This window comes from Mercurialis annua, linkage group LG6 (genome assembly GCF_937616625.2).
Source record: "Mercurialis annua linkage group LG6, ddMerAnnu1.2, whole genome shotgun sequence".
Taxonomy (NCBI): Eukaryota; Viridiplantae; Streptophyta; class Magnoliopsida; order Malpighiales; family Euphorbiaceae; genus Mercurialis; species Mercurialis annua.
This window is the reverse complement of record NC_065575.1, coordinates 687,813-713,129: the sequence shown is the minus strand read 5'-3', so window position 1 is coordinate 713,129 and position 25,317 is coordinate 687,813. Positions and strand designations below refer to the sequence as shown.

Here is a 25,317-nt window from a genome sequence, read left to right as displayed (position 1 = left end):
TCGGCGGCGGCGGGCGGCGGCAGGCGTGGTGATAGGTTGACCGGATGGTTGGGTTTGATTTAATATGGTTGGGTTTGATTTAGTGTGGTTTGATTAAAATATTTGAGGGGTATTTTGGGTGATTTAATTATTTTTGGATATTTAATGACGTGTCAGTTGACACCTGGCGCCGCCAATTTTTTTTTTTATATATAATTACAGCCTAAATTTTTAAGGGGTATTTTCGACCATAAGGGCCGTCAATGGCGCCGCCATAAAGGTTTGGGGGGTTTAGGGAAGCTTTTGAAAGTATAGGGGGTTTAGGGAAGTTTGGGGTAAAAATCGAGGACCGTCGATGATTATTAGCCCCTTTTTTTAATATGTTTGTAAAACTACTCTTTTAAACTTGTTATTGGCAAGCGTGCGCCTTTTTACTTTTTGTTTTGCATGAATACGTGATTATGGTCTGCTGTGGCAAGCATGGGTTATTATATAAGAGTAAATTAGATAAAATATGGTAATTAAGCAAAATAATTAGATCATTACGCTGTTAGGTTTGATTTTAGCTATCTACATTTTATTCTTTTGTTTTTTGATTTTTATACTTTTACTTTTGCACAAATATTACTCCTTCAACTTTTATCTCAGCCAACCCTAATTTCTTTATCATCTCAATTTTATTATTCTCCTTTTCATCTACAGCCGCCGAATTTTTCTTTCTCAACTCCGCCGCGAGTCCACTTCTACTACTGGAGCCCAACCAACTAAAACGAGAACGGCGACACCTTTAAGAAGAAAACGATGATGTCGCCGTTTTCTGCCGGTATGGGTCTTGGCCGTTCGTTCTTTTTGGCCGGTAGTCTTTCTCGTTCTAACCCCGAAACTACTCGTCGTTCACCCTCTTGCCGGCTGTCCAGCCTGTTATTGCATAGAAGAGAGAGAACGTTTTAATTTGTGTATCCATATGAAGGGTTTGAGTTTAGATCTGTAAGTTTCAGATTTAAATGTGCAAGTTTGTTTATGATTTGTGTAAATTCTTCAAGTCGTCGAAACGCCGCCGTTCTTCACGCCACCTTCATTCACCATCAACAGCAGCACCACTGCAATATTTGGTGTTTGAAAAAAATGCTTATATGTATCTGCAATATTTTTTAGGTGTTGGATAACTAATGGTTAATATTGGGTAAACCGTTAGGTAACCTGAACAACGAATGAACAACGAAGATCGGATCTGCAAATCAACGAAAAAAATGTTTTTGATTTGTAATTTTATGATCGGTTTTGTTGTTAGTCAACCAATGATTTACCAATGGTTAACCAATAATTTTATTTTAATACACTGTTAATAAACGTTAGGTTAACTGTTGGTAAACTTGTAATAATTTTTATTTTGAATATATCATTAATGAAATCGTTAGTAAACAGTTGCTGAATTTTATGTTTGTGGTTCGATTTTTTTGTGTTGCACAGCATGTTGCACTCTAGGTGTTTGAAGAAATGTTTGTGAGAATTGTAATATTTTTGGATGTTGGGTAACCAATGGTTAACATTGGGTAAATCGTTAGCTAACTTGTAATTTTTATTTTGAATATATCATTAATGAAATCGTTAGCAAACAGTTGCTGAATTTTATGTTTGTTGCTAGTTAACCAATACACTAATGACCTTATTTTTTTTAAAACCATGTTGGTTAACAAATGGTCAATCAATAATTTTAGATTTTAAAAAAGACGATTTACGTTTTATTTGATGGTTGCTCTTGCAGTGATGAAGGGGAGGGGTTTGTAATAGAATTTTCAACTAGTTTAATAAAAATGGAGATTTGAATTTGAAATAGTTTTTTTTGTTGGTTAACCAACGGTGTTGGTATACTGCTGGGTAACCAAAATCATATTTCTGAGATTAAAAAAAACATTTTTGAGAATAACAAAAGTTATTTTTGCAAAAAAAAGTACAAATTGTATTTTAAAAAGAAAATTTTGAGGTAGTATTCTTGAGAATATTTTATCTTTTTTTGGTATTTATCTAAAGAGGTCATTATATAATCATTGACAAGCCCAAATATCAAATTCTTATAATTGTTTATAATTTTCTTTTAATTCAACAGAATATGTAATAATTATTACAAGAGAAAGAGTCAAATGCATCACATCAAAATTATTATTATGTGGCAATTTTTTTATTTTTTAGAACAACAACTTTTGCTTTAATTTTATTACGATAGTTGTTATTTATTTTCACACATTTGTCTTTTATGATAAAGACTTGTCAAATTATCATACAATTTTTAATATTTGTTTTTTATTATAAAATAATTATAATTTATTTATTTTTATTTAAAGAAAAAATTTATTGTATTATTTTTAGTTATAAGAACTTTATATTTTATAATTTATTATTTATATATATACATTTGTCATTCAAAATATTTATGATTTATATGTAGTCTTTTTTATTTTTTATTTAATGTTTTTTTACCATACCAACACTATTAAGTGATGGTTCTTAAAGTTAACTTCTTTAGTGTCTGTTAATTCTTATTTTAGAAAAATAGATTTGTTGACTTCACTTTTTTATCACTTGTTGGTTTCTTCTTTTGTTGCTCGTTAGTTACTCGTTCTGAATTGCTAAACACCGCCCCTTTTTACTTAGCACCGCACAGCCACATTACATTTTTGCCCTTTTCACTTTTTGAATAGAAAACCAACTCATAAACAAAAAACATAAATTCTCTCAACTCATTCAACTCTATTCATATTTTACGAAAATGTCGGATTCCGAACGAGATGAAAATCGCCATAATCTTCTAAATGAACCTGCAAAACATAAATACTTACATTTACCAAATCGTAATAATATGTAATACAAAGTCGTAATAATATGTAATAAAAAATCACTGTCATTATTAAAAAAATCATTTTAAGGTTTTTTTTTTTTAAAAAAATAATAATTTCCGGCCGCGACGTTTTGGTCGCGGCCAGAAAAGGGGGACGCCGGCGTCCTCTCCAGAAGAGTGGACGCCGGCGTTCGGCGTCCCCTCTAGAGGAGGGAACGCCAATTTTCGGCGTCCCCTCCTCTAGAGGGGACGCCGAACGTCCTCTCTAGAAGAGGGGACGTTGGTTTTCGGCGTCCCCTCTTCTAGAGAGGACGCCGAACGTCCTCTCTAGAAGAGGGGACGCCGAAAATTGGCGTCCCCTCCTCTAGAGGGGACGTTGGTTTTCACGTCCTCTCCTCCGGAGAGGACGCCGAATTCCGGCGTCCCCTCCTTTGGAGAGGACGTGAAACGCAATCGTCACCCTTCAAAAATTTTAAATAAAAATTTAAAAAAACTAATTTTTATCTCGGAAAAGCCGGAAAAACTTGTTTCCGAACGTCGATATTCGTTTCCCGACGAATTATACTCGTTATCCGTCATTTTACTCGACTTTTTACGTAGTTGTTCGAGTGTGTTCGAATGAGTTGAGAGAACTTTTTTTTTTGAAATTTTGCTAGAGGGGCAGAAATGTCTTTCGCCTGTGCGGTGCTAAGTAAAAGCGGGCGGCGAATAGCAACACCCCGTTTGATGTTTATTGTTTGCTTTTCAGTTGATCGTTTGTTACTCATTATATTAGATATTATTCACTCTATTTTATTTGTTGCTATTTACCAACTAACATTATAAATATATTTGTATGATAAATGATACTTGCAAACTTTTTTTTATGTGAAACGTGGATAAGGAAGCAACTACAATAATTTATGAAAAGATGATGCAATCAACTGAAAAACTATCAAAGAGCAACTAAAACGTAACAAACTGAAAGATAGTACAAAAATGCATTATGGCTCCAGAGTATGATTATTTGTTTTAAAATATTTGTTTTAAAATCTTAATTATTTTAATGTAACTCTAGAATTTTCAAGCAATGTTTTTTAAACAAATGTTTTTACTTATTTTCTATTATTAATTTTATATTTAGATTTAATGTCATAAAAATGCATTATGGCTCCGAGTATGATTATTTTTTTTAAAATGTATTTATATAATTTTTTTAAAGGCGTAATTAAATTGAAAAAATGTGTGATTTATTCATATCGACCAGGGCGGAATTTAATGTAGATTTGCAAGTAAATTATAGACAATTAATGTAATTCAGTCTCTACTCTAAAATAACTACCAACTACCTATCATCAATCAACTCTTGTTTTTTTTTGTTTCTTCTCCAGTACAGAAATGTGTAACCAAACCAGTCATAAATACAGTATCTTTTAAAAACCCTAATCAATCTAAAATTTCAAAGCTTGAATTACACTTGTCATGGCAGCGGATCTCAATCCCAAATCTGATATTTCCTTCATTGAAATCTTTCTATGCAGTGCTTTTGCCGCTTGTTTTGCTGAGGTATCAACCCTTGTTTTTTTTTTATTATAGATTTGGATTTGGTTTCTTGATTCTTCTAAATGATTAAATGAGAATTTAGCCCTTTATGTGTAAACTTGATGATTAGCAGCTTCTTTAATGTCAATGCCGTTATATTCAAGCTAAGTGGCATCAATGTAATCCGAATTTGTGTGAAATTGAGTTAGTTCCGTTGTAAAGTTAACTTATTTTTCAGCAATTTGGGTCAAAATTAGAGGATTGAGTGCTTAGCTCTATTTTGAGTTGTATTTCATCTGGCCTTTATGAATTTCTTATTTGAATAGTCGTTAATTAGATGTGATTATATGATATGCAATGTAATTTGCTATCCTTCAATTCAATCCTAGTGTCAATCAATCGAAACTGCTACATTTTCTTACCATTGTGCTTTTGGATTATATAGCTCTGCACCATTCCTTTGGACATTGCAAAAGTTAGGCTTCAACTCCAACGAAAAGCCTCGACCGGGGATGGAGGAAGTATACCGAAATATAAGGGCTTGCTGGGTACTGTGGCTACTATTGCAAACGAAGAAGGTTTAGCGGCACTTTGGAAAGGCATCACTGCAGGATTACATCGTCAGTTTATTTATGGAGGTTTAAGGATTGGATTATATGAACCTGTATGTCTTCAGTATTTTGCATATGTGTATATGATTAATATTTGACAGATATTGATGGCTTTCCATGTATTTGATGTTAATAGGTGAAAACATATTTGGTTGGTGGTGATTTTGTTGGAAATATTCCTTTGTACCAGAAGATATTTGCAGCTTTGCTAACTGGTAAACACAAGTGGTAAACTAAACACTCAAATTCTCTACTGCTTATCTTGTCAAACTTATCATAGTCCTCTTTAAGCAGGCGCTATAGCAATCACAGTTGCTAATCCAACTGATCTCGTGAAAGTTCGCCTGCAAGCTGAAGGAAAATTACCAGCTGGGGTGCCTGGACGATATGCTGGAGCTCTGAATGCATATTTGACCATAATGAAACAGGTTTGTTTTTAGACAACCTAATAGTATTCTTTTTGTTAGTAAATAAATGTAATTATGGTGTATCTGTTCTCATCTAGGAAGGAATTGGTGCTTTGTGGACTGGACTTGGGCCTAACATAGCACGGAATGCTATCATAAATGCTGCTGAACTGGCCAGTTATGATCAAGTGAAACAGGTGAATTCCGAGTGATTTAAGGTTAACATACTAATTTTATTACTTTCTATTGTTGAATCTGTAGAATTTTGCAGTGATGTCCTAATCCTTCAAAATTATGCAGACAATTTTGCAAATTCCAGGGTTCATGGACAACGCTTTTACTCATATCCTAGCTGCTCTTGGTGCAGGACTTTTTGCGGTCTGTGTTGGTTCTCCTATTGATGTTGTAAGTATCCTTTGCCCACCAACTTGCACTTTCAACAAATTAGTAAATCTTTGGCATCTCAAAAAAATTGGTATAATCATATTGCATTTATAGCAACGACTTCGATTTTTCTGTAGGCATTGATCTGATCATGCTTGATAGTAAACATATCGTGTATGCTTTGCAATAAAGCTGTTGAAAGTAATTTACAAGATAGCATCTTAATATTAACAAAGCTAGTAAAATATTTTTATGATTTTAGCATTAACTTTATTGAGTACTAACGGGCACCATTGACATCTCTTTGACATCTGATTTTTAGAATAATACATAAAATGAACCAAAGAGATAAAAAGGCTAGAAGATTGTGTTATATATTTAATTTGCATGTGATTGTTAATTCTAGACTGGATGCTATCCTTTTGATGTTGCAGGTGAAATCCAGAATGATGGGAGACTCATCGTATAAAAGCACTCTTGAATGTTTCATCAAGACGCTGAAAAATGAGGTGTGTTAACAATTAACTTTCTCTAAGTTTTCAATTAGATTCCAAATGAGTTGTGCAACTTTTTTATGTTTCTAGGTTTACAAAAACTAGGAGACCAAGCTATTAGCATGCTTTACTATTACAATTTATTATGCTCTTCACCCCTTTAGCCTTTTTTCTGTATTGTTACTAAAGCTTTGAAACAGGAACATGAACTTACTACTACATGAGACTATTATTATACGATAAGTGCTGTCATATTGTTATTGACTTATTGCAGCTATGCACATGCAGGGAATTTTTGCCTTTTATAAAGGTTTTCTTCCAAATTTCAGCCGACTGGGATCTTGGAATGTCATTATGTTTTTGACTCTTGAGCAGGTAGTATTTGAAAAATACTCTTTCCTAAATGGTATTATTCTCTTATAGATGCATATTCAGGGAAATTGCCTCATTCATACTGTTCATTGATTTGATATCTATCAGTTGGTTCTTATATATTCCCTGGGGTAAAACTACGTTAATGCAAAATAGTTGTTTCCTGTTGAAAGTGCTACTAAGGACATTCTAGTCTTGTTATATTGTATAAGCTTAGGCTAGTGATTAGTGGGGTGTAATCTTTAAACAATCGACTGATTAGGTATGCAACTTTGATATTTTAGTTTACTTTCACTTCTATATTCGCCACACATTGTTTTCTGCAAACTAATTCATAATTGGGTTAGAGACGAACTACTATTAACCTAATTCTTGACAAATTTCTAGGTGTTTGGGAGTTGATCACGATTTTGACAATGTATTATTATAATGATCTTAGTTTCAAATTTATATTATGTGGCATGCATTCTGTTTCAATAAACAAATTAATCGATATGGAGAAAGTTTTATTGCTGATTTGTTTTCGTGCTGGTAATGAGAAAGGCTCATTCTTATTAGTTATGACTATTATTACAGGTGAAGAGAATATTCACTAGGGAAATATACAATGACTAATAAGTTTCTGCAAGCTTAGAAGACATGACCTCTTCAACTTTTGGCGGTTTTTCCACTAGAAATAAGGTTCACTTACGAGAAATTCTTACATAGACTATGTCCACCACGTCATTTGTGGATAGAACCAATGAATTGCAACACATCATTGAAACATATCAATAATGTGATGCAATTAATTAGAATATTTCAATGATTCAATGGCATGTTGCAATTTCTTTGGTGCAGTCAACTGATTATGTGATGAACAAAGTCTATGCAAGAATTTATTTTCGCTTTGCTCAGAATTCTTTCCGCTTGGTTAAAGTGAGAACTTTCGACAAGTTTCCTCATCATTCAACCTGGAAACGATGCACATCGTCAGAATTTTATTTCCAGTGCCTCATTCAAACCCAAAAAGGGACTATATCCTCAGACTATTCTTATGTTATATCAGATGATTTGAAGTCCTACACTTCAGCAGGCTATTCAAAAGAGCATCTCTTGTAATATCTTGGTTAAAGCTGAGCCATTTGTTCAGCTTATGTATAGATATAAGCACTTGAGTAATTCATTCTCTGGATCGAATTGTATGCATTTACTATAAAATCAATAGCAATTTATCCCCAATTGTTTCTTAATCTGTTTCTTGAGCTCCTATTGTTTCTTATCTTATCGATTGTTTGCATTAGGATTGTCCATTCGGTATTTCGATTCGGTTCAGCAACAACAGAGGCCGAAATTGATCGGTTGAACTGATTCTTTTGCATAATTTATAATAAATAAATCGAAATTGCCATTTTTTATTACATTTGATTTAGTTTTCTTGGTCAGTTTGATTCATAGCTCGCTTTGTTTTGGATTTTGCACTCTCCTACCTTTTCTCTACCACATTAAAACGTGCATGCAGATTAGGGTAATTGATTTTGAAGATCACTGAACTTTCGATTTTTTTCATTTCAGTCATTATTTTTTTTTTCTTTTCGATCACTGAACTTTCATTTTTTTTTATTTTCTGACCAAAAATGCTTAGGTAGCAGTCGGAATTATTACCTTTTTTTATCTGAAAATTGCTATATATGCATAATTTCACCTAAAGACTGATTTTTAGAGTGAAATTATGTATATATGATAAATTTTCAAAGTAAAACTTGTAAAATCCGGTTGCCACATGTCAACTTCCGGCTGCCACCTAATCATTTTTGCCCAGAAATATCAAAATGAAAAAAAATGAAAGTTTAATGATAAAAAAGAACAAAAAAAATAGTTTAATAACTGAAATGAAAATAACTGAAAAGTTCAATGATGGTCAATTACCCGGCAGATTAGAGAAGTACTATGTTATTTCCTGAAAGAGTACAAAGTTGATATATGCTTACACTTAACTCGAGAGAAGACACCAGTAAACAATTAATATTTTCACCCGACAGGCTGCTCTATATGGTACAGATGATCGGCATAGAACCTTAACAAACAAGTTTAAACCAGCAAGAGACTTTAGGAGCTGCTTCAGTATTCATGTCACACTCCAAATAGAACAAAGTTCTGTTATTCCTATAAAACCAACAGTAAAACAACTCAAGTTCTAGGCACTAGATAAACCCTAGCCCTGATAACCGATCCATTTCCAAGCTTGAACCCAGGACTAACCGGAAATCCAACTATCTGACCACCCGGTACTCTCCCGCCCGAAAACTTCACCACACTTTCCATATATTGTGGATGAAACTCAGCTCCCCTGCTCGCCTCAAATTGACTCGGTGCAGGGTCGAGTGAGAATGCCAGCAGATGAAGCAACCAAATCGCTTTAGCCAGCCCTAAAAACTCACCGTAAAACTGACTCCTTGGATGACTGCCAGCCAACACTTGTTGCCGCTGCTCCAAATTTCCAAACAATGATTCCTCCATTTTCGGATGCACAATGGTGACATATTTCTTGAAGCAGAATTTCCCAAAATGACAAGTTGGCAAGATTCCAAGAAGCTCAACAGGGTCCATTGCCTTCATATCTCTATACTGACTAAAACAGTCACGACGAAACTGATCAGGGTTCAAAAGCGACGAAAGGCTACCATCCATATAGAATGTCTCGTGATCAAAACCCTGAAAGATCTTTCGAGAAATGTAAGACTCTAAAGCATACTTAGCATGATGAGTCACAACAGTCGAAGCAATAGCAGTAGTGTTAGTAGTGGTAACATAATCTGTAGTAGCCGCAGCTGCTTCAATAGAACGAACAGCAGCAGCAATATCCCAGTGAGCAGAGCGCATCAGAGACAAGAGAATCGAAGTAAATGACTTTGATGTCTCTTTCACTTGGCTCATTGTCGCTTCAAAAAGATCCGGCGCTGGAGCTAATGCAACTGTAACAAGCATAATCAAAAAAATTGTTATAAATGTTCATTCATATATCCTATACACTACAATTAATCGAAAGATGTGAAAATTCGTCAAAAGACACTTAAATGTTCATTCACACATCCTAATACACTGCCTTTAATCAAAAAAGATGATCGACTTTGTCAAAATAAACTTAAATGCTACATCCACACATCCTGATACACAACAATTAATTGAAAAAGATGATGAAATTCAACAAAAGAAACTTAAATGTTCATTCACACATCCTAATACTGTATGATTATTCAAAAAAAGATGATTAAATTCGGCAAAAGAAACTTAAATGTTTATTCACACATCCTAATACACTACATTAATCGAAAAAGATGACAAAATTCGTCGAAAGAAACTTAAATGTTCACTCACCTATCCTAATACACTACAAAGCAACTTAAATGTTCATTCACACATCCTAATACACTACACTTAATCGAAAAACATGATTAAATTCATCGAAAGAAGCTTAATTACCTTGAGCAGCAAGACTGCAATTAACTTTCCTTTTAGAGAAAGACCTTCCTTTTTTACCACTACTCATATTAGTACTAAGATTCTTAATCTTCTCTCTCAAATTCTCTACTTCACTCTCTCTATTCTTCACTTCCTTCTTCAACTCCTCAACCGCAGCCTCATATGGCGCAACAACTTCCCTCAACAACCCCGAATTATCCCCACCCCCGAATTTCTTCCTTCCGCGGCCATTAACATTATTCACACAAAAGCTCACACATCTCCTAAACCTCTCTCTCAGAAACCCTAACTTCCTCAACTCACTAACAACTGCAGCATCAGCAACTCGCATTCTCTCCGCATCCCACGGACAATGCGCCTCCTGTAAACTAACGTACGCTCTTTTCATAACGGAAACTGAACCGAACACCTCACTCATAAGCATCTCCATCTCCATTAGTCTCTCTATTGTTACCATTTCATTCAAATTATTTCCTCTTTTTTTCACTTTTTTATTCTCTATTTCGAATTCATCTTCTTCTTCGAACTCCTCGTGCTCGTCGGATTCGTACTCGTAGACCTCGCTTTCGTCGCTTCCGGCTACATTTCCGGAATCTTGTCTGCCGGCGGCGAGTGGATGGAGTAAGCAAGAAGCTGCTACGCGTTGGATTAGGTCGGAGAAATTCGATACTTTGTTCGCCATTTCTCCTTTCTTCTTCGGTTTCACTTCGCCGTTCCTTGAAACGACACAGTTTTTATTAGTCTTTCGAAACAATGAAGAAGACGATATAAAACGCACCGTTTTAAAGAAAAAAAAAAAAAACAAGCACACAGGTGAAGATTTAAACCTGTGAATGTGATGAGCTCGGAGAGAAAATCTTGATGGATTGAGAACCGCTGGATCTTTGCTTAACGGAAATGAGCTGAACAAGCCGAAGTTACTGTCTACTGAGTCGTGAAACTCGCTGCGGTAACTTTCCAGCTTCTCCTGCTGCTTCTTTTTCTTCCTGGAAAACCAGAGAACTGAGTTTTGTCAAACCGGTGACTCGGTTGCCGGTGAACCGGTGATGATCGTTGAGAGTAGGAGTAATGACGATAATAATGTCGTCGGAGTTAGTGCAGTGGAGAGTGTGGGTGCACGTGCGTGGGGTACATGGACATGAATATCTAAGTCTGGATTTTGGCGAGTATGGATAAACTCGCTATCTGGATCGTACACGTGTGAATGATTGTAATAAAGTTTATAGTTGATTTAATTAATGCTCATCACATGCAGACCTGACTTGGGGGTCAATGTAAATATATTTACGTGCTATGCACGTCGCTCGTAACGTAACTCTTTAATAAATATATTAGTAAATTTATTATAATTATATCAATTTTTTATTTATAATTAATATTAAATTAGTTAAAAAATTTTGTAAAAATAAATACTCCCTCCGTCCCAATAAAGTTGTCCACTTTGAGAATTTTTTTTGTCCCAAAACTCTTGTCCACTTTCAAAAAGTAACTAACTTTACATTTAATTTTCCTATATTACCCCTATTTAAAGTCCACTAATAAAAGTAAATTGCAAGTGGACCCTACATTAAATAGGGGTATGACAAGAAAAGTAAGGAAAATTTTACAAAAACTATAAACAATGATTGCTTTTCTTAAACTATGTGATAAAGGCAAAGTGGACAACTCTATTGGGACGGAGGGAGTATAATATATTCGGTTATTAAATTTTTTTCATACTGAATTTATTCTTCTTTTAGTTTTCTAATAACCATAACTAAAAAATTAACTTAATTTTATTAATAATATCTTTAAAAATAATAAGATAAAAATTTAAATAATAATATATTAACCAAATATAGTATTTTATTTTTGTAGCTCAGTCAAACTTAAAAATAGGTATTCCTACTAATTTGGAGATAATTTAGTTATTTTTTACATATTAAAAACTAAATTGTAGATAATTTAGCTACCTATTCTAATTAGGACTTTAATTATAATAGTGATTAATTAAATAACTAATTAGTTAATGACTATAAAACCTTTATTTAGTAGTAAACTGAAAAGGATTATTCAGTAAATTTGCCTGTTCCCCCATCCGTACTTTTATATATAATATAGATGAAAGAAACTTTCTTAAATAAGAAACTTTTTAATTAGATCCGGTCTATTAAAAATCTCAACTAATTAAATATGGTAAAAATTAGATAAAAACTCATTGGTAATCTTTTTTTTTTCAAAGCAGAAATATTTATACAAAATAAATAAAATCATACACCAAAATAAATGTTTAAAAAAATTCAGACAATGTTAGTGTAATTTAGCTTAAAAACATAATTGATATATGTATAAAATAATATGTATAAAATAGTATTATTCTCATAATTACTTTCTCAATAAATTGTTAGCTTTGTGTATATCGAAAGTAATAGGAGCATGATAAAAAAAAATAGATGTATTGATAATAGAAAATAGAAAATTCATTAAAATAAACTTTTGACTAAAATTTGCAAATTTCTTAATGAAGGTTAAAATATTTTTTAAATCTAAAACGTTGCATTTTTTATCAATTACGATCAAATCTTTTAATTTTTATAATTATGTCGAATTTAAAAGCTTTTGTTTACAATTGTGACTAAAAATTTGAATTTTATTTTTTAAATCCAAATATTTGTGCTTTTTTATTATTTAAAACTAAATTTTAAATTTTTTTGTCTAACTTTTAAAAAGAGTTATATAAATATTTGATCGCAATTAATAAAACCGCACAAATTTGCATTTGAAGAATAAAATTTAAAATTTTGGTCATAATTACAAAAAAAAAAGCTTTCAAATTTGATATAATTATAAATAAAAGTATGATTATAATTTATAAAATACGTAAAAGTTGGAATTTGAAAAATAAATAACCTAATGAAAAGGTAAGTAATTTTTTTATGGATTAATTTATTTTGAAAAGATAAATCAAATATTATTTTTATCGCTTCGACCTTTTAATTCAAATAGCATAATATATAAGTAGCGTACTTATACAGGAGACCTAAAATATATAAACTTGCATGCAAATGATAAAAAAGAAATAGGACTGCAAATGAACTGAATCAAGCTGATCTTTAATATATTCATATTTAGCATATTGTTATTCGAACGAGATGTTCATGTATAACTCAAGTTTGCTTTGAATTTTAAAGGCTTATCCCCTTAAAAAACCCTCACCTTTTACCCCCAATTCGTTTGCACCCTCACGTTGCAAAACCACCAAATATACCCAAATTACGACCTTTCACTTTCAATTGTACCCTCAAGCATTAAATTGATCTCTTTTCACTTGAAAAAATAGATTTATTTTTGTTTAAAAAAAAATATTAAGTCCTATTTTAAAATATAGGCTAAAATTTAAAGTATTGATTTGAACATTTTTCAAGTGAAAAGAGGTCAATTTAATGCTTGAGGGTGCAATTGAAAGTGAAAGGTCGTAATTTGGGTATATTTGGTGGTTTTACAACGTGAGGGTGCAAATGAATTGGGGGTAAAAGGTGGGGGGATTTTAAGGAGATAAGCCAATTTTAAATAATAAGCTCGAGCTCGGTTTATTTAAATTTTATAATATCTATGCTCTCTTCAAACTCGGGTAGTGTTCATTTGTTTAAATGTTGAACGAGCTGAGCTCAATCTCGTTCATATATATGCTACGCATGCATGCATGTTGAGTGCGATCTCGTTCATTTAAGTGCTAATCGAGCCAAGCTTGGACAGCGTATAAATAAACAAACACAAATCAATATGAGTTCAGACTTCTAACAAAGTAAAACTATACAATTTGAAAGTTACATCAACTTATTTTAATGCGATCCAGTTCATGAGTTGTTAATCGGAGCTCGTATTTAGCTCACGAACTCATAATCAAACTTATGTATTATGAACGTAAATGAGTTGATCTATCACTGAATTCAAACTTGGTTTGTTTAAATAAATAAACATAAAGTAAAGTTCGAGCTCATTCATATAGACTAATGAACGTGCTCGAGCCGAGCACCACACCGAGATGATCAGATCATATACAACCATAAAAATAAGTAGTGTTTAGGGTTTACCTTGAAGTGTTGGAACAGAGAAACATGCTCGGAAACATAGTTTTTGGATGGAACGTAGTCGCAGAGAGATAAGTGAGATATGAGCAATAATTAGAAGGTGAGAATGAACAGGCCATGATCTTAAATATATAGCATTACCTATGACACTGATTTAACTAACAAACAAGACAATAAGAAAATGTTGGATTCTCAACTAGTTTGTCTTTTGAATTTTAGTTCATGCCATTTATTCTATTTCCTTCAATACAGAATCTTTATGCCAAACTTATTCATTTCTTCCAAATTTCTTTTCATTATTTTGGTTTCGTCAAATAAATAATGATATTTCACCGTCAATTTTCAGTTATAAAATAATCGGAATAATTTTTTCTTAAATTTTATGTATAATAACAAAATTATTCAATAATAACATTAGATACATAATTTTAAAAAATGATGATATTTATAGACTAGTTTACCATAAATTAAGAGGTTAAAATATATCAAGTCTTTTAATTTAGGGTTAATGTCAAAAAAAATCACGAACTTTACACGTTTTCTCATTTTAATCACACAATTTAAATTTTCTCGTTTTCATGCACGAACTACCACTTTTTCTCAAATTCATGCACGATGTTGAGGTGACACTCCTTCATTGGTGTAAAATGATCTCCACCTCAGTGAATTACAACAATGGAACCGTGACACCTTAGCACCGTGTATGAATTTGAAAAAAATGGTAGTTCGTGCATGAAAATGAGAAAATTTAAAATTCGTGATTAAAATGAGAAAACGTGTAAAGTTGGTAAATTTTTATGACATTAACCCTTTAATTTAATTAAACTCAGCCAATCAAACTGCTGAAAATATTTTTAGAGATGTTTCTCACAATTTAGTCATAGTTATATACTTTCTCCATTATTTCCATTCTAACTGTTTTTTTTCCGTACACTCTAATCGATAATTTTTGTTTATAGAATGGTTTTTATCTTAATTTTTTTTTTATCTTCTTTTAGTTATTAGAAAAATTTATAGAGAAATGTGATGCATCTAATGTAATTTAAGGATCTAAAAGTTAATATATATATATATATATATATATATATATATATATATATATATATAATTTAATAAATTTCTTTTAGCAACATGCAAATGAAATATTCTAATTACAATGGAAGGGGAAAGGGAAAAAATTATTTTACTTAAAATATAATTATGGGGCAAGATAGTTAATATTCTTTTAGCTATATCCACTAGTTAAATCAGGAAAGAAGTACATTAGAGGAAAACACACATGATGACTAAAAAGGAAATTAAATGAAATGATTACAAAAAATAATACCAAAAAAATAAACATAATAATAGTACTAAAAAAATAATTAAAGGGTGAAAAGAACACAATGTAAAGTCCTAGCCACCAGATTGATTAGTGTAGAAAATATATAAAAAGAGAAAACATAAAACATGGTGTCGACCAATGATAGAAGGTAGATTGCGAGAGGTTTGCTGTAAATTTGTAGTGTTTCTGGTGTAAGTATCGTAAACCTGAGGTTCAATGTCCATTCATGAATGCTTCTTAATTATTAATTTGCATTATATATATATGTAGGATGGCTATAGATAATATTTTGTAAGTTTGCCCCTCATCCCTCAATACTCTTTTGAGTTGTCCACTCCTACCTTTTATGGTAATGGCAAAGTGCATGCATCACTCTTTAAAATCTAACTAGTGGATATAGCTAAATTCATATGATCTAAATTAACTTTCAAATCTAACTAGTGGTTTAAAGTAGTTAATTAAATTAATTTGGTGGTTGAACTTTGAGCAATATAAAAACTCAAATCATTCTCATAATTTTAATGTGGAATGCGACATTTATTTCCTTTTGTATTTATGACGTCCTTATTGCGAGTGACGTCAGGTCTAAATTCGAACGCATTCATAAAACATTTGTTTTGACTTTATATAAACTGTAACAGGTCGATTCAACTTACTCAAATTAATTTCAAACAAATTCACCAGTCTAAAATGATTGATCCAAATTAATATTATATTTGAATCTTTTACTTAATATTAAACACTAAAGCTATCCTCATATTCTTTATGTGGAATGACAGTTCGAGTTCGAAGTTGAACTTAAAAATTCAAATTCATTTGGATTTGAGTTTGAATTTGACATAACAAACTCAGCTTGACTAATTTATACCTCTATTTATCATTATATTCAAGTTCAATTTTTTTTAGATTTTTCTTCTTTTTTGATATAAGATATATAAGACGTTCTAAAAAGATCTCAACTCAGGATAACACTTGAATGAAAGCCGGTTAACAACGGTAAACCTACGATTGATTTTGTCGATCGAAAAATGTTTCTCAAATTTTTTATATTCAAATCAACTTTTACTCAAATATTCATATAGACATTTTGCGAAAAATAAATTCTAACTTCAAATTTTGAACAGTAGCGTCTACTGCAGTTTGAATATGTTTTTAGGAACTAATTAATTCCTTCATAACTATCTGATAATATATTATTATGGGATACTCATGCATGATAAATTTTGTTTTCTTCTCCATTATACATTGATTAATTAGGCCACTTTTCAAAACCATAATCAAATATTTAGCTTCCCCCACATGATATGGTCACATACGCTTGCCACGTTTTACATGAAAATAAAAAATTAAAAAATTGTTAGAGAAATACATTAAACTATAAGCTTTTCAGTGACATGAAATGTTATTACAAGTTGCTAGTGTCCCTTAAATTGGCAGATTGCATTTGGAATTTGCATATTTTACATTCATGATTTGAAGTAAATTGGCGTTTTTAGAGCAAGTGATTTGATGGTGAAACAGACTTAACATTTCTAAAACTTTTGCTACCACAAATGGTAAAGGTTGTGACACCCTATTTATGTAAATTCTTCTTAATTTTATTCAGAAGTTTTTAAATATATTTTGGCCTTTAAGTTGTTTGCCCTTCTTAATCTAAAGAAATTACAATTTTTCATGTAAAATTTATTTCAATCGGTACAAAATTATTTATAAAACATTACATATTAACATCTTTAATTTTAATTTTTTTTATTACATGTTAAATAAATAACCAAAATATTAAACCCCTCTTATTTTTAATTTCTAGCTATGCCACTGTGGTTGAACTTAAATATATTTAAATGCATGTGAGTTATTATATATTTACCTATATATGATAAAATATTCTTATCTATTAATCACTAATATTTTTAATATTCATTGAAACCATTTAATTTTTTTTAATTTTTTTCGTGTATGGTCCGAATTTTTAAAATATTTAATTTCTCATTTTTTTTTCATTTTCAATTGTAGTTATTTGTTTAAACTGGAGTGAAAAAATATACTCTTATATTAGTTCATAATTTAAATTTTTAATGGTAAAAAGATATATTAAAATGAAATGAAATAATATAAAGGACATATTTAAACTTTCTCCATTCCAATTTGAAGAAATTACTAATATTAAAATTGAAAATTAAACGATAGAACTAACGATTTTGAAAATCTGAGACATGAACAAAATAAATCAAAAAGATGAAATATTTTTGAATGATTAAATCTTATAAAATTTTCATTTTCATTTTGAGATGTTATATGTTTATAGTTTAAATTTTATTTTTAGAATTTTATCAACAACACAAATTATTTTTAGAGGAATATTACACTAATTTTTTCTTTTTTTCAAGTAAATGTTAACAGAAAATTTATGAAATAATTACCATTAATTAGGATATGACAAGAAAGTTTATAATAATAAATATTTTTTCAATATTTTTATAGAATGATGTGAGACTTTTAAAATGTGATGGATTTTTTGTTTTATTCAATTTCAAAAATATTGAATTGGGAAAATTACATCATTAATATAAAGTCGGTCCAATTTTTTAAAATATGTTTTTTTAGATAAATTTTATTCTATGTTTGATGTTTTTTCTAATTGTGCACCTGAATCTTTTTATGCATCATATTTAATAGAAATATTTAAGAGAAGCACCAATGATGTATTTTTAAGGTATCTGATATGTATCTACGAGATATTTTTTTAGGTAAAGATAAGAATATAAGAATATAAAAATTAAAAGATTAAAAAATTATTATTTCTAGGTAAAGATAAAAGTTTTGAGTTTCAGGCATAATTCCAATATAAAATGATTTTTTTTATAATTTTGTGGATTTTCCTTGAATTTGGGCTTGTGATTACAGTCTTAATTTCTGGAGGAAATTACTCCCTCCACGCTTTTTTTCAAATTATTTGTGAAAATACTCTTCCAACTTTTTCATATACAAGCGTGCTCCTTTTTTAAAGTTGGGTTTGCACATATACGCTTTTTTAAACTTCTTTGCTAAACACAAGCTTCTTTGTTAACTCATGTTGTGAAGAGTATATTCCCAAGCTGTTGACTCCTTACTGATAACCAAAGTTCATGATTTCCCAACGCTTTTTGAAAAGTTGGAATAATAAAATTTGATTTATCTTACTTTGACATTTGTTATCAATGTTTAGACACTTGTCTTTAAAATAAACACTTGTCATCATAATAGTTTAATTTTTTTATTTGGCTTTTTAAAATGAATTTTATTCATAAGAGTCTATATATTTTATCTTTTATAAACAATTGTCATTCATTTTTTAATATTTGTCTTTTTTATTCGGTAACACTTAATATTTCAATCCTTTATTTTTTTAATTATTAGAGTTTATATATTTTACAATTTATCATGTATATATAGATATTTATAATTTGAACATCTTATTCCCTTTAGTTTGTCTTTTTTATCTTCCAAATTCTTATATATATTATTAATTTATATTTTTTCCATACTAATGATATAAATAAAAGAATGTAGTAAAATTTAAACAAATTATAACATATTTTAAAGGGTTAAATGCAAATTCATACATCAATTTTGACCTAATTTGCAATTACAACATAAACTTTTAAACTTGGCAATGTCGGTAACCAACTTTCATTTCTTGGCAAATTGGTACACCGGCCAATCATAAAACGACAAATGGCGGTTTATTACAATGTCCACGTTAGTGTTTTTTGAGTTTGATGTATCGATTTGCCAAAAGTGTAAAGTTGGTTACTGACATTGCCAAGTTTCAAAGTTTATGTTGTAATTGCAAATTAGGTCAAAGTTGGTGTATGAATTTGCATTTAACCCTATTTTAAAAGCAACAATTTATAAGATATAATTTTAGGAAAAAAAATGAAAAACAATACATGTTTGCATTTTTCATTTCAGTTTTAATTTATTGCTCGATAATTGACTTTATCTTGCTCATTGATTGTTTTTTTTTGGTTACTCATTGGTTTCTATTTGTTCTTGGATTGCTTATTTATACCAACTATGTCTTAGAGAAAATAGATTAATGGAAATTAGATAGTTGTTTTCTAGGAGATGTTTAGTGAGGCGTTTTTAAAAAGCGTATGTTATAGATACTTGACATGTACTTTAAACATATTTGCTCTTATGCTAATTCTAGTAAATTTTGTAGTATTGATGGATCATATAGCTTTATAGTAGTTTTATAGTAGTTTGATAGTAGCTCGTCAGTAGCTTTGCAATCCAATAAGGAGTTAACGTTATTTATTCATGAGTGGGGTTGTCTTCTAAACATGATTAAAAATTGTGGTTTTAGCCTACTGTGGATTTTGTTAGTGTAAATCTTCAGTTTCTTTTAGTTATATAATTTGATGATTATATCATGTTTCTACTTTTTATATAGGGATTGTGGCATATTTGTGGCTGCATTTGCCGAGTACATCATTGCAGGGAGGAAAGAGCCTTATCAACTTTCGATTGAAAATATAAGGTCTAGATATTGTAATTTGTTGTATTTCATGCAAAGCCAAAGCAACCGCCAATGGCGATAACCGATACTCAAGCTGCACCAAATGTAATAGAAGGCGGAGGTAAAAAAGAAGAAGATTAAAGTAAAGATTAAAGAAAAAAAAGCTGCATCAATGATAGAAGTAGGTAGAGGGAAAACGAAAATTATTAAAATAGAGAAAAAGTAATAATGTTGTATGAATTATGATACTTTTATATTTTCATGTCTATAAATTTGAAGTTTGTTGATTATTATTTTTTAGTATATTTTATCAGATGTTGATACTTTAATTTTTTTGATTTTACATTTTATGAATGCGTGTTATTTTAGTGCATTGACAATACAAGTTTTCATATGAGTTTTAGCTACTCATAAACTACTCATAAACCACCAAAAAGCTGCTTGAATTTTATAATAATTGAACAATAAATTCATTTTCTGGTTTGAATTTGTACGAGGTAATCAAAATATATTTAAAAAAGTAGCCGAAATGAAAGATAAATAAAACAAATGATATTAGCAATTAAAAAAATAACTAAAGAGCAACCAAATATAAAATAAATACAGAGTTGGTTGTTCATTAGTTTTTTATTGGTTGCTCTTTAGTTGTTTGTTAGTTAATCTTCAATTGCTTGTTAATTGTTTTTTTAGTTGTAATCCAAATTAAACTCATGATTTCAATCACTATAGTATACAAATGTTATTATATTTTTATATGTATTACAAAAATAGTAAAGATATAATATAATATTATATGATTAAATTAGATGAAAGTCATTTCAAAATTAAGAGAATTAAGTATTTTATTTTTCTATTATTCTTTTGTTGTTGAAAGCCAACTGAACCAGAATATAACTTATTCACAATTGATTTCTAAATGAAAAGGTTGTTGTCAAGTTTTAGAAGCAAAAATAGAGAAAGAAAACTAGAGTCACTACTATAAAATATCATTATCTATAAATAAAATTCAACAATTAATAACCGACATCAACAAAAAGAACATGAAGACAAGAATTTGATTATGTGCTCAAAGAGTAAACTATAGCAAAAATTGATGAAACAAAAAAAAGAGATAGAAAGGTAAATAATTATAAGAATAATTTTTTTTAGAATTAAAGAATAAATAATAGCAGATCTAATAAATTAAAATCTACTAGTTGTAGCCACGCGGTTACGGAAGAGAGTTCAACTTGCACTGGCAAAAAACTGGCCCCTTTGCCGGAAAGAGTTTTTTGTACATCAGAAATAAATAGGCGGAGAAGTTCTGCTGGACCACCAGCAAAAAAAGGAGAAGCTCTGCCGGAGAGAGTTCTTCGTTCAGCTACAAAACGATGGTGGAGCTACTCCGCCGGAAAATATTTTCCATCCACCTGTGCTAGCTAGTTTAATTGAACAATAAAATTAGAAAAGTGGTAAGCGGCTTGGTATCGCTTAAGCAAGGTTTCGGGTTCGAGTCCTTGTGAATGCAGAAAATTCCCACTGGCAGACTCACCCACCATGCCAGGTGCGCGACGCGGGTCGGATCCGGATTAGTCAGGGCAGCCTTGGAAACCGGATGGGCTTACCAAAAAAAAATTAGAGAAGTTTTGAGCGTATAAAAGTTAAATTAATAACCAAAAAAGCGTAAAAATGCATATTGAAAGTTGTGAGAGTATTTATACAAACAGGTCTGCCAAACAACGCATTTATGTAGAAAGCCGAAGAAATTAATACAAAAAATTGAACAATTAAAAAACAACTAAAAATGATAAAACAACTTAATACTAAAGAATAATAACTTGAAAGATAAAAATTCATGTCAAGGAATTAATTTTTATTTGAAAATCTACACAAATGTATAATGTAAATAAAAAGTTGAATGAAAATTGTTAACGTATAATAACTTAATAGAATAATAATTAAATATTAAATAGATAGAAGTTAAAAAAATTGACAAGTGTTCATATATAAATAATTTAAAATTTTAAAATAACAAGTGTATTATAAATACAAATAAATTTATTAATTATAAATTACCTACCACCAACTGGTAAAGTTGAAAAAGAAGGGCTGTAAGTAGAAGAAAAAGCATGGTAATATGGCTTGATTGTGATTAGCATATAAGTATTACTTTGTACTCTAAAAAAGCGTAGATATGAAAATGAAACTTTGTAGGCGTAAAGGTGAGAACAAATAGGTAAAATGGAGTGTTTATGTAATAAGCCCTATTTTCTGGGGTTACTTACAGATGTATACAAAAAAATACAAATTATTTCATGGGGTACAATTGTTTTTAGTTTAAATAACATGTGGTACATCTTTTTATTAAAATATTACATGTTATACCTACTTTGCGTCAGTAGGCCTGACGCGCGCGTCAGTCCTACTGACGCATGAACATGTGCACCAGCTGTGCTGGTGCATATGCTCCACTGACCCGCGGGTGACGCGCGGGTCAGCTAGCTATTTTTTTTTATTAAATCAAATAAAATTTACTTATTAATATATAAATTTTAACTCACATTTAAAATAAATAGTTTTTTTTTCATCTCACCTATTTATTTACTTATTTAAATTTTAAAATACTAATATCTTAATAAATTTCAAAATACAAATATTTATTTTCTTATTTAATATTAATTTTAATTTTAAAAATATAAATATATTAATTTTTAAAAATATAAAATATACAAAAAATATTTTTTCCGCCTCATAAAAATAGAAAAACATACACTTTTGTTGTCATATAAAAATAAAATAAAATAAAAATAGCCACATTTATTATTAATTAAAAATAAAATTATCAAAGTACTCTCATGATTCTATTATGTATAAATTATGTATGTTTAAGTGTGTGTGTGTGTGTGTGTGTGTGTGTGTGTGTGTGTGTGTGTGTATATATATCATGTATGAATGATGTATTAACGATTTATCTATTTAATATATTTTAAAAATATGTTTATTCTGTATAAGTTATGTATCAGATATGTATTGATTAAGTATGTATCGGAGGTGTATCAAATATGTATACGAAATATATATATGTAAAACATGTATTAAATTTTTTGACAAGTTTCTGAGATGTATAAAAATATCAGTAATAACATCTAAAAAAAGACATAAAAATAAAAGAAAAGATTTCAAACAACGAATATGTATCAAATATGTATTAGATATGTATCTGATATTTATCCTAGATGTATCAAACATGTATCAAAAATTCATTAATATATTTTACAAATACCATTTATATGTATCAAATATACATCGGTTGATTCAATTAAATTTTCAACAAGTCTTTGATATGTATAAAAATATTAGATAATGAAATTTAAAAAAAGACATAAAAAATAAAGAAAATATTTTGAAAAACAAATATGTATCAAATATGTATTGAATAGTTATCGGAAATGTATCAAATATGTATTGGTGATTCATCGAATATAATTTTTAAAAACCAAATATATATCGGTTGATTCAATTAAATTGATAAAAAAATAGCAATTTAAATTTTTAATTAATTAAATTAATTTAATTTTTAAATTACTACATCTAATTCGCTTCTTGATTCAAGATTTAAAAAAATTAATATATTTTAATTAATTCAATTATTTATATTTTTCAAATTTAAATTAAAGTTAATATTTTTTAAAATTTATTTAAAACAAATTAATTTTTAGCATAATTTAAATAAATAAATATATAAATAATTATTTATGAAAAGAAATATATAAATAATATATTCAATAAAACAAAAAATATATATTTAATGGCTTTTTAATTGTCCAAATTTGAACAATTCAAAAGACCTGTGTGCTTTTGAATTGTTCAAATTTGAACAATTCAAAACCTGCACTAGCAGGTCAGCTATACTAGTGCACCAGCAAAGCTGGTGCACTAGATAAAGCGTCAGAAGGCATGCGCTTCTGACGCGCGCTGACTTAGTCAAATAGTGCGTATTTGTTGTAATATTTTGGCCTTTTTTAGCAAACATGTAATTTTTGGAGGGAAAAGATATTGGGCTTTTTACCCAATATACTGAAAATCGGCCCAAGTTTACTTTTATACAGTCCAAAGTCAAAGTTTACATTTCATACCATCCAAAATTAAAATTGTAACATAATTTCTTTGAATTCTTACTTTTCTACTGTTTCTTCTTTTTTCTCTTGAATTTTGGCGGCTCCTTCTTCTTCTCCATGAGTCCAGCAGAGTTTCTCCACGTTCTTATTCCTTCGCTTCCGCCGTTCTTCTTTCGCCATTCCGCCTCCGCCGTTCCGTTTTTGTTGTTCCATCTCCGTCGTTTCGCCTCCGTCGTTCCACCTTTGTCTCGCCGCGCCATCTTTCTTTTATCATTTTGATTTCAGATCTGAAGTTTTTTGTTCTTTATGTTTTCATTTTCAGATCTGTAATTTGTTTATCTTTTACTGTTTATTCACCATTTAACATGTATAAAGAGTATTTTTAAAGAATTTAATACTTATTTCATGATATGTAGAATAATTTTGTGATTTTATGTAATAAAATTCTGTTAACTCTGCATTTTTTTGTGTTTTGTTGTATTTCTGCGTTTTTTTATTCTGCAGAACGATTTGTAGATGATGATTGATTGCTGAATTACTGTTATGTTATAGTGTTGTTGATTTTATGTTGACTTTGTGTTGATATTATGTTGATATCAACTATTTTTTTTATTTTAACATTGACAAACAAGATAATATTGTCTATGAAATAAATGCCTCCTGTAAGTTTGCGGAATAAATGTTTATTTGAAAAGCAGCAGGATGGAATGTGGAGTGCACATATTTGTTTGAATGATTGATCTCTTTGTGTTTTTTTCTCGATAACCGTTCTGAAATTCCCTACATAAACATATGTTATTGGTTTTCAGCCATTTTTATATAACTTTCATTTTCTAGAGTGCTATTTTATTAGAATGTACTAAATTCATTTCGGCATTTTTGAAATTTGGTTGGTTTTTTTGCTCCTTATATTATGTTCTACGTACAAACTTTATTATAAAATCAATGTTGAATTTTATTGATGTACAATTATTTAAGCTATATTAATCAAAATCAACGCAAAATCAACTCAATGTCAACCTAAAATCAACCTAAAATTAACATGCACATATCCCTAAAATTAATTGAAAATCAACACAAAATCAACATAAAATCAACATGTGTATACTATTTGTCATTAAAATTAATCAAATATCAACTCAAAATCAACACAAAATCAATATAAAATCAACATGTGTACATTATTTATTGTTAATATTTTTGTCAGTTTTAATATCAACACAATATCAATATAATATCAACAACATTTAATAAATTGG

At 29.9% G+C, this 25,317-nt stretch overlaps 2 protein-coding genes across 3 annotated transcripts; one reads left to right on the top strand and one right to left on the bottom strand.

Moving 5' to 3' along the window:
- Nucleotides 1-4,081: 4,081 nt before the first annotated feature.
- Nucleotides 4,082-7,836, top strand: LOC126686705 (mitochondrial uncoupling protein 2). Of its 2 annotated transcripts, XR_007643988.2 has the most exons (10): nt 4,082-4,360; nt 4,782-5,000; nt 5,084-5,162; nt 5,242-5,375; nt 5,453-5,551; nt 5,655-5,759; nt 6,173-6,247; nt 6,521-6,607; nt 7,181-7,285; nt 7,445-7,836. XR_007643988.2 is itself a non-coding variant. In XM_050380892.2 (9 exons), the coding sequence occupies exons 1-9, from the start codon at nt 4,277-4,279 to the stop codon at nt 7,217-7,219; spliced, it is 921 nt and encodes a 306-aa protein (XP_050236849.1). In that variant the 5' UTR covers nt 4,082-4,276; the 3' UTR covers nt 7,220-7,836. The 2 variants fall into 2 exon arrangements, 1 of the variants encoding a protein (XP_050236849.1); XM_050380892.2 differs by having other exon boundaries at nt 7,181-7,836.
- Nucleotides 7,837-8,520: 684 nt separating this feature from the next.
- Nucleotides 8,521-14,243, bottom strand: LOC126686704 (protein GRAVITROPIC IN THE LIGHT 1). The gene is made up of 4 exons (XM_050380891.2): nt 14,140-14,243; nt 10,894-11,052; nt 10,067-10,782; nt 8,521-9,558 (listed from the first exon to the last, which is right to left on the bottom strand). Exons 1-4 carry the CDS (start codon nt 14,175-14,177, stop codon nt 8,774-8,776), a joined length of 1,698 nt encoding a protein of 565 aa, XP_050236848.1. The 5' UTR covers nt 14,178-14,243; the 3' UTR covers nt 8,521-8,773.
- Nucleotides 14,244-25,317: the final 11,074 nt, after the last annotated feature.

Excerpts from the sequence above, each read along its gene's own strand:
- LOC126686704 (XM_050380891.2), bottom strand. The coding sequence starts at position 14,177 with ATGTTTCCGAGCATGTTTCTCTGTTCCAACACTTCAAG. Across the intron at positions 11,053-14,139 it reads CTCTGTTCCAACACTTCAAG|GAAGAAAAAGAAGCAGCAGG; the intron begins GTAAACCCTAAA and ends CTGGTTTTCCAG. Across the intron at positions 10,783-10,893 it reads CGAGCTCATCACATTCACAG|GAACGGCGAAGTGAAACCGA; the intron begins GTTTAAATCTTC and ends TGTCGTTTCAAG.
- LOC126686705 (XM_050380892.2), top strand. The coding sequence starts at position 4,277 with ATGGCAGCGGATCTCAATCCCAAATCTGATATTTCCTTCATTGAAATC. Across the intron at positions 4,361-4,781 it reads TTGCCGCTTGTTTTGCTGAG|CTCTGCACCATTCCTTTGGA; the intron begins GTATCAACCCTT and ends TGGATTATATAG. Across the intron at positions 5,376-5,452 it reads ATTTGACCATAATGAAACAG|GAAGGAATTGGTGCTTTGTG; the intron begins GTTTGTTTTTAG and ends GTTCTCATCTAG.